The sequence below is a fragment of the Egretta garzetta genome, unplaced genomic scaffold (genome assembly GCF_000687185.1).
Source record: "Egretta garzetta isolate BGI_Z169 unplaced genomic scaffold, ASM68718v1 scaffold25, whole genome shotgun sequence".
Taxonomy (NCBI): Eukaryota; Metazoa; Chordata; class Aves; order Pelecaniformes; family Ardeidae; genus Egretta; species Egretta garzetta.
This window is the reverse complement of record NW_009259800.1, coordinates 2,800,682-2,810,572: the sequence shown is the minus strand read 5'-3', so window position 1 is coordinate 2,810,572 and position 9,891 is coordinate 2,800,682. Positions and strand designations below refer to the sequence as shown.

Below are 9,891 nucleotides of genomic sequence, written 5' to 3'. Positions count from 1 at the left end.
GGCTGAGCCCATCAGCGATGGTGGTAGTGCCTCTGGGATAATGTATTTAAGAAGGGAAAAAAATGCAGAACAGCAGCAGAGAGAGAAGTGAGAGGATGTGAGAGAAACAGCCCTGTTGACATCAAGGTCAGTGCAGAAGGAGTGGGAGGAGGGGCTCCAGGCACCAGAGCAGATATTTCCCTGCAGCCTGTGGTAAAGGCCATGGTGGAGCAGGCTGTCCCCCTGCAGCCCATGGGGGTCCACAGTAGAGCAGATCTCCACTTGCAGCCCAGGGAGGACCCCCACACTGGAGTAGATGTATGCCCAAAGAAAGATGTGACTGTGCTGGAGCAGGCTCCTGGCAGAACCTGTGGCCCCGTGGAGAGAGGAGCCCACGCTGGAGCAGAAGTGTGAATCCTGTGTGTGAGGAGTCCTCCCCCTGAGGAGGAAGGAGTAGCAGAAAAAACGCGAGATGAACTGACCGCAACCTCCACTCCCAGTCCCCCTGCACTGCTGGGGAAGAGGTGGAGAAACTGGGAGTAAAGTTAAGCCTAGGAAGAAGGAAGGGGTGGGGTGAAGGTGTTTTAAGATTCAGTTTTATTTCTCATTATCCTACTCTGATTTGATTGGTAATAAATTAAACTAATTTCCCTGAGTCGAGTCTGCTTTGTCCATGACGGTAATTGGGGAATGATCTCCTTGTCCTTATCTCAGCCCACAAGCCTTTTGTTATATTTTTTTCTCTCCCCTGTCCAGCTGAGGCAGGGAGCAACAGAGCAGCCAGGGTCAACCCACCACAGCATCTTTGTGAAGTACCTTATTCAGCAATTTTTTACAAAACACAGTTTCTACAAGTAATAAGTAGGAGGCTCTTGAAAATTAATTAACATATTAATATAATTTGCTAAATACAGAAATTCAAATTCATTTTCTACCTGATTAGCTTCTAGTGAGAGTGCTTCCAGTTGCCCTTCAAGTCTCATCTTTTCCTTCAGAACCTGCAACATTTCGTCATGAGTTCCTGCGATAGAGCTCTCCATAGAAACACTGGAGACAGAGACAGCACATACACAGTTAAAGGGTTAGAATAGAACACTCACCTAGTTGAAGAAAAGTGAAGCCAAAATTAACAGGTACTCAGACTTCATGTGTGACCTAGGATTTAGGACATTTTTTCTGGCTTTATGATGGATCCAGAACACTGTGAAACAACCTTCATTGCCATTCAAAGAGATAAAGAAACTATATTCACACTAAGGTTTTATACATTAGTTTCCTATATTTGAAGCAACTAGAACCTTGTGTGGAACCCATATATTTGTTATTTTACAGAATTGCAATGGTTGACTTCATTATATTCTGTATCTGCATATCCCATTATGAGCAGACAAATGGGACATAATAGGAGCACAAAATCTCCACAACTATTGTCTGTAATTGTCTGCTTTAATGCAAAAGCACCTGAGAAATACCAACAGCTGCTGCAAAAGAAGGAGGAACAGGTATTTTTATAAGGGATTCCGTATGCTCCTTCCCTGATGTACAGCTAAGGATTCTAGAGAAAAAGATCTTCTCTCTCTCATTACTGTAAGAATTAAGTGTAAGCGAGAATAATTGTCAACAACTGATTTTACCTTAGCACTGTGGGGCATTACAATTTATTCCAATGACGAAAAAGGAAAAAAGGTAATTTCAAAATTAGCATGCATAAAACATGCATCTGCAGACAACTGATGAAAACACAACTGCATTGTTAAGGGCTTCACCAGTCATCCACTCGCTTGCTGAATCACAGTTTAATACCTACCATATACACATAAGCTTGTGAGACTAAGTAAATCTCATTCTAAAGGGCTGAAGAGGATAGGAGTATCTAGGACAAGACTCTTGGCATTTCATAACTATTTGAGGTCTGAAAGGTATGCATGCAGATCAAGAAAAGGATGATAATAAATATCACTGAGTCAGTTAAGTCTACACTTCTAGACTTTGAAGACCAATGCCAAATCAGTGATTCAGTGAACAAATGCCTGCTTCACAAGTAAATACAGATAGAAGCAACTGCTAGCAGTACATTTAAAACACAGTCAGTGGCAAAAATACCTCTCTTTAAAGATACACTTAGTAAATAGGTACTCAAGTGAAGTGACCTTTCCGTTTCTTTTCAAATCTGTAAATTAACAACAGATTCAATGACAATTAACATAAGTTAAATTGGATCCAAAGTTAGGAGAAGGTAAGAGTAATAGGCTGCCTATTCCAAGAAGGTATAATGCCTAACAATGGCCTCACTGTATGGTGATCTTTCTTACCTGCTAGAAATACTGTCTCTCCTGCTCCGTACTTCCCCATTAACTTCTTGCTCTTGGGCTTGATGCTCCACTGCCGCAGCCTGTAGCACCTCACTGATGGAAGGAAATTGCCCCATTGCATCAGGATGTATCTTCTGACCGTTTATTGTATATGGAATACCCTGTTTGCCTTCTGCATTCTGTAAACTGTTATACAGCCCTTTTCCTGACACGCTGCTGTAGGTCGAGCTGTCACTCTCATTTCCATCCAGCCTCATTCCCACTTCACTCCCATCAATTTCTGAAACACTGTCTCCTGCCAAGGAGGAATTCTCTATTCGATCATCTGTGTCAGAGGGTAGACTAATCTCAGAAACAACCGATGTTGGACCGCTTCTGCTTTGCTTCAGAGTCCCAGCAGATAAATCAGTAGCCACAAAATTCCCAGCAGTGTTTCTAGAGTCTGAATCTTCAGTTCTGTAGTCAGCCAAGGACCGGATCTTACTGGGCTTAGATTTTGAACTTCTCTCTTTTGAGGATGCTGGAAGTCCCAAACTACCCAGTTTCGGCCCCCTCGGGACACTGGTCCGCATAAAGGAGTATTCTTTTGTCATTGCTACAGTGCTAGCTCTTGGCAAGATTTCTGGATTTAACATCAGCTCAGGATCCAGGGTGCTGGAGGGACGGTTTTTGGATGTAGACTGATTCGACTAAAAGAAGCAAAGAGTCAACGATAAATTCCAGAATGTTACATTTGAACTAGCATCAATGACTTATTTTGCTGTAGAACTTAGTATGTAAAGCTCTACACTTTTACATTCATATTTAAAAATAAGCATAATTTCATAAACAAGGTAAATTACATCACCAATCACCCCTATCAAGGCTCAGTATATGCATGTTAAAAATGATCAAGGTAAACTCCAAAAGCTAACTGAAAAATATAGGAAAAAATGAACATTTAGGTTACTTAGGTTTTGTGTTTGGTCTTTTTTTCCTATTTTAAGTAGCACAAAATGGTCCATTATTGAAGAGGTAACAGAGAACCAAATTTTGCCTGTCCAGAAGACGAAAAATGCTTTCTCATATTTGAGAAAACTACTGAATGTTTAAAGCAGAGAAAACAGTAACTTAGAGCACAGAAAGGATAATATTTTCAAGCTTCTCAACACTACACTGAATCTAAAAGATCTGTTGAGTGGTACTCACTCTTTCTTGATGTCTTTTCACTCGGTATTGTTTGAGCTGTTCTTCTAACCGTCTCCTTGCTTGAAGTCTTATTTGTTCTTCTTTCTCCAATGGGAGTGAAGACTCTACTGAGCCTGTAAGTGAATGGTATCTTTACAGTCAAACAGAAAACTCCAACACAGGCAAATTTGATGCAAAAGGAAAAAGCCCCTTCTACCATCAGCAACATGCTTCATGCTTAAGCAAGGAACGCAAGGAAAGCCCATTGGCATGCACCTCAGAATACCCTCTTCTAATATATTCTTGTGTAAGCATTGATAAAGCCTGTGTATTTCTGTTGCTCAGTTTGCAAATGCTGTAGTTCCTCCACATATATACGACAAAAGAATATACAGTGAGAACAAAACTACTGCTGTCATTTAATCTCACCTGCCCTGCACTTCTGACAGCATTAAAATTATAAAAATAAGCAAGACCTATGCAGTCCACTCATTCACTACAGGTCAGAGAAGGATGTTCCCTAGATACATTTTCTTACTTTTTGCTAACTTACATTAAATCTTTCACATAGTAAGGCTTCTTAAAAACTTTATGTCAGAAAAATCCTGCAGAATTAGACACCTTAATATAAGGGCTTTCCCCCCTTCTCTCCCCTTTATTGCTCTTCTCTTCCCTCCTTTATTACTTAGCTTAAAACCACCTGATTCTGATGTTCTGCCTTTTTTTTTTAATGCCACCTGTTACTTCTAATAATCAAGATTAGAATAGCTTCAGCCCCAGAAAGCATAAATTCCCCTCCAGCACAAGAACAGTTTTTAAATGGTAAGGCACGTGCCTTAGCTGCAGCAGAAGGTGGTTTACTGAAAGGAAATGAATTGTAGTTCAAAGTAAAAGCTTACTGCAAAAACAAAGTTTAGTCCAAGCTTAAATGATGTTATAGGATTCTAGAGCCAGGCTCAGAGTAAAAAGCTTTATGCAGCAAGAGAAAGCAGGGGCACCACCGTAAACAGATGCTTACACAATTCAGTTTCTTGCATGGGAAGACTTAGTTTGAGAGACTGCAAAGCTTCTTTTCTAAGAACTATGCCCTCAGCACTAGTTCCCTGAGACTTCCTTAGGCTGTCATGGAAACCAGTCACACCTGGGGATGACTCTTGACCCTGTGCACTGCTGGTGGGGTCAAAAGATACAGGAGAGTCGGGGAAGAGTGACTCTGGCCCATTCTGGCAGGTGTCCACTTTGCTGTTTATCTCCAGACTTCCCTCTTCATTTGGCACTTCGTTGATGTTAATACTGGTAGCTGGAAAAGAAAGTTTCACTGAGCTACACTGTAAGCCATCCCATTTATATTCACAACTCCACCCAAATACAGTGCTACCACTATTGGCTTTAGACTGTAAGGATATGGAAATTGCTAATGACAGCAACTGGCAGGAGGAATTTTGTAAGACTTTTGATTCTTCATTTTAAAAGACTAGAACAAGTACCTTCCATTTGCTTTACTACATTGCCTTCAAGCAGGACCTCAAAAGTGATCATAAAATATCTTCAAAACCTTACACAGGTTTTTAAATCTTATTAGGTTTAGAGGCATGAAACACCAAGTGTAAATAACGTGATCTCTGTTACGCTGAGAGGCAACCTACTACAAATAAGACTCAGCAATGGTGGGCCTGTGCTGAATGATTCAGCTATTTGGTATGCTGCTGGGCACTGGGGAGAAAGCATCCAGCCCCAACTTCCAGCCTGGGCCAAGCAGAGTTTCTCAATTTTAAACAGAATTTAAATTTTTTCAGATAGGACGTCTTCATCCAAAGTACACTAGCAAAGCTCACATGCATCAAAATAATAAATCTACCAATTAAAAGGCAATTCAAGAACCACTTTAATACCAATTTTATCCCCATTTATCAATATCTGATTTTTCTCTTCCATCAGGAAAAACGCATCTTCAAAAGCAGTTCAACACTTCACACATGTATATTCTGGATTTCTCACACATTTCTACTTCATTTGGCTGGGGACTACTTACATTTATGAAACAGCTGTTGCAACAAAACTGTATATCTAACTTTAAATACATTTTTATAGATCTCAAATGAGAGGGTACTGCAATACCCACTGTCTTTCTGTTCATTCCCAGACCACATAACACTGGAGTAACTGGATATCATTGGAATAATACGGAAGATTTCATTTTTTTTCATAAAGATCTTTGAAAATTTTTAACACTTATGATCACAAAGTATTTGCAAGCAGAAAAATCAAGTTTCCTTTTTCTGTTTTTTTCCTACAGCTTTGAATAAGTAGTTTGTTTTTTTGGGGGGGGGGGGGAAGAAAAAACCAAACAAACCAGAACTGAGAAACAGATCCTCCCAAAACTAAGTGTTTCTAAGACTCATACGCAGAAATATTCTGGAGCCAGTAAGTTCATTATAACAATTCAATAAAACTTTAACTATTGATTTAGCCCAGCCCATTAACATATGGCTATTAAACTCCCCCCACCCCCCCGCCCCCAGATGAATCACTACAAATTTCTGAAAGCAATTCAAAAATAAAGCTATTTTCCTTCATGTACGTGGAGAACATTAAAGTGCACACTGAAACTAAATAAGCCATCTCTGCGGTGCATCCTCCCTTAAGCCAGCACAGATGTTTGTATACTGAACCAGCTCATAGGAAACTGAATGAGGAAACTGAATGTGGATAAAAATAAAAAGTTTTCAGCCTTAGTCAGCCTAATTCAGTTCTCTGATTCAGTTCACCATGTAGTCACAAAAACACTTGCAGGCACAATGGAAGGGATGGGCGCAACAAGGATGCAAAGGCAGACAGAGGACAGGACTGCCTTGTTAATGACTAACCAAAGTCAGAGTGTAAGGCATTTTAAAATTAAAAGATTGCCAAACCAAATTTAAAATAGATGTCAGGGCTAAGAATAGCCACAGGAAGCCAAAAATACGAAGATAAGTCTCACATTCAGAAATACTGTTTCTGCCCATCTTTCAGAAACTGCAGCTATTACTGCATCAGGGTTATACTTAATTTACATTTTTATCTTCACAACTGTGAGAGACACACATATACAAAAGAGATGCTGGAGCAAAATTTGGAGGAATGGTTTCCTGGCAACTTCCTGAGGCCATGAGACACTCAAAATCTAAACGATGCCCTGAATTAAAGTAATTTAATTGCAGTAGTGTCAATATAACTGCAGTCTTTTTAGAACAGTGGGGGAGGAGATACAATTACATTGAAAACAGTAGAAAGACACACTACCTATTTGTAAGCCACAATTCAATTGTTTGGATGATGTCCAACACAGGAGTAGACAGGAACATGTGATCTCGAACTTCAAGATGAATGAATCATCATATAACTACACTCTGCCAGTCTGATAACAGGCAGCGTAAGAAACGCAAATAAAGTTTCAGGCCTCCACTTTCTTGCCCATGACAAGATGACAAAGCTGTGGTACAAGAGGAGGGCGGAAGGCTAACAACTTCATCACATGATCACCTCCTTCTATGTAAGGAACCTCTGTACGTCTGTGTACCTACACAGCCACAATATATACACCCCCTCCACCCATTTACCACGATATCCTTATATACCACCATATCCTCAGATACGTGTAGTGGAAACACGGAGATTTCAGTTCGATAGCAGGAAAAAATTTTCACAATGAAAGCAGTTAAATACTGGAATGGGTAGAGAGGCTGTTGAACCTCCCTCTCTGGAGATTTTCAGAATTCAACACGACAAGGCCCTGAGCAACCTGATTTAGCATCAAAACTAGGTCTACTCTGTGCATGAGACTGGACTAGATGACCCACAGAGGTCCCTTCCAAACTAAGTTTGATTCTATAATCTATTCACACCAGTTTGGTGTGACTTAAGTTTCTTGTGAACAGCTGCATGATTATTTTATTATAGAGCTTGTCTACATATAAAAGTTATTTTGAGATCATTTGGGAAGTACATGCCAGCATCTCTGTTCCATAAATGGAAGTTTAGAGAGACTTTGTAAGTACCTTTTATTTTTTGCCTGATCAATTTAATTTATTAGGAAAATTGATTTTGCCAGAATAAAGTACTCCAGTCATGAGCTTACTCCATAACAGTAATTTCAGAACTGCTAGTTCTAGAGAATTTCAGGTATACCCTCTTGGAAACACTATAAAATGACAGAATAACACCCTGAACAACACATACTCAACTGACAGCCAATAGTACCTAAATCAATAGTTTGGTTTTGGTTTGGAAGAATAAGTTTTAAAACAAAAGACAGCCTTCCCATACACAGAGCCATAGCCTTCACCAAACTTGCTTAAAACTGCTGTACAAGTTCATGACCTCAAGAAAAAAAGTCAGCATCATCTGAACAACAAGACAGATTCACCAAACTTGCTTAAAACTGCTGTACAAGTTCGTGACCTCAAGAAAAAAAGTCTTTCAGCATCATCTGAACAACAAGACAACAAGTTGTAGAGAAGCCTGGGTAACACTAAGAAATGATTTGGTGCATATGAGGCAACTTACTGTTAACTTCTGTTGTAACTGGCAAATCTGACTTGGCTTTACAATCCAAAAGTTCTTCAGAGCTGCCAGGGGCCCCATTACTGCTTTCGTTCTCCAAGTGAACATCCTGCTGGACAGATGAGGAGTCCATGGTAAAAATGATCCAGATCCCTGGCAAGTTTTTCTTCTGAACAATTTGCCGCCAAGTGAACTACCAAGTCCTGTTTCTCTCCATCAGCAACAACAGCATCAAGATGTTACACAGGAGCACTGGTCTAAGCTTGCTGTTGGTGTGCAGCAGGCAGACGATAATTCCAGATCACGAAAACAGCTCGCAGCCAAACTTGTAATCACCAAGGAGCTGCATCCTCTAGAAACAAAATGTAGTAAACTTACAAACATTTCTTAGAGCTTTGAAAATATGAGTTAAAATGAAAGTAGTGCTCACAGATTACCCATCAGCCCAACTTCAATAAACAGAACCAGGGCATGGGGTAATAACAGAGACAATGAAATATGACCAAGTATCTGGGTTTTGCAACTAAGAAGTGATCTGCTTAACAGCTCTTTTATTATCACTTTTTTTTTTAGTAGCATTGATACACCAGCATAATGATGCAACAAGATAATATTCAGTGAGACAACTGATTTAAGATCACTGTACATTTTAATGGAAATACCTCTTTGGCCTCTGCTTTAATAAGTGAGACAGCATTCAGAGTTGCAGACTGTAAATTACAGTCTGGACTTTCATACCAAGGAACTGCTCCCATTTAAGTTCCAACAACTTTAGCTAGAATGCAGTATGGAATTCAGATTTGATTTTTTAAAATTATATTACATCATTACTGCTTATTTGTTGCAGAGCAACAAGTACGTATCACTGTACAGAGCCTGAACTACTAATTGCAGCACACGCTGGCAGTCATAAGATGGCCTGGGCTGCAGTTCAACGCTGCCTTCTCCTATGATGAGTCAAGAGGAGGATTTCCAAACACAGTTTACAGAATTTGCAAATGATTCTCCAGGCATTCATATCTTACCTTTGGGTATAGACTGAGCCAACTAATACAATCTGACAGAAGCTGTTGTACATAGTCACTTCAAGTTTTTAAATTCTTTCAGATAGTTACTGACAGCTGAATTCAGATTACAAAATGTTATGGTTCCTATTTACTAAAGAAATATAAGAAATCCCCAGTTAAAAAAAAAGAAGGGGGAGTTATGGGGAGAATGTCAAGTCAGGAATATTTTAATAGCATTTTTATACGAACACAAACATTTTGAGCAACATTCCTTCTTTATCATCAGAGAGTACTTGTGTAACTGCTACCGTACCAAACTGCCCTGGTCACCCCACAACACCGCCAGCCATCTCCAAAATGTTATTGAAGCTGCAAACAGCTCAGGAGACACAGGACTAGGTGATTACATAGGTGACCCTTATGTAGTTGGGGCATGAAGGAGCCAGAAACCTGGAGCACATTTCTAAAAGAGAAACCTCCACCAAACAGAAAGATTAATACCTTCACTGTGATTTGTTATTAATTTTAAAAGCTCTTCTGTATAATAAAGCTTACAATAAAACCTCTGGAAGAACAGTCGTTGTACGGCAAATAGATACTACGTGACAGGTCACAAAGAGGAATTACAGACAAAAGGCAAGCACAATTTAGACTGCTTATACCTCGGCAAAATCTAGCCAACGTTAGATGATTTGCTACCTCAGTCATAAAACATCTTTTAACAATACGGGTCACGAAGAACAGCTTTCTCCTGTACATCTCATTCCCAAATATTAAAGGTTAGAGCATTCTGGCTTCAAAATCCTTTTGTACCCCTGCGTTGAGCACAGGCACACACGGATGTACGCACGCCACGGGAACGCAGCAGTTCCTCACAGGAGCCA

The 9,891-nt window shown here is 39.9% G+C and overlaps 1 protein-coding gene across 7 annotated transcripts in view; it reads right to left on the bottom strand.

Annotated features, from left to right (window-relative positions):
* The window catches only part of GOLGA3 (golgin A3), a 34,841-nt gene extending 24,956 nt beyond the window's left edge, over positions 1-9,885 (bottom strand). For 6 of the 7 annotated variants that reach the window (XM_035895385.1, XM_035895382.1, XM_035895384.1 and 3 more), the window contains exons 1-5: positions 8,004-9,885; positions 4,477-4,758; positions 3,480-3,592; positions 2,292-2,980; positions 915-1,026 (exon numbers count right to left, since the gene is read on the bottom strand). In XM_035895385.1, coding sequence (XP_035751278.1) covers positions 915-1,026; positions 2,292-2,980; positions 3,480-3,592; positions 4,477-4,758; positions 8,004-8,133 — 1,326 coding nt within the window. In that variant the 5' untranslated portion in view covers positions 8,134-9,885. The remainder of the gene's footprint in view (positions 1-914; positions 1,027-2,291; positions 2,981-3,479; positions 3,593-4,476; positions 4,759-8,003) is intronic. The other variant, XM_035895387.1, reaches the window with a different exon arrangement.
* Between the last annotated feature and the right edge of the window lie 6 nt (positions 9,886-9,891).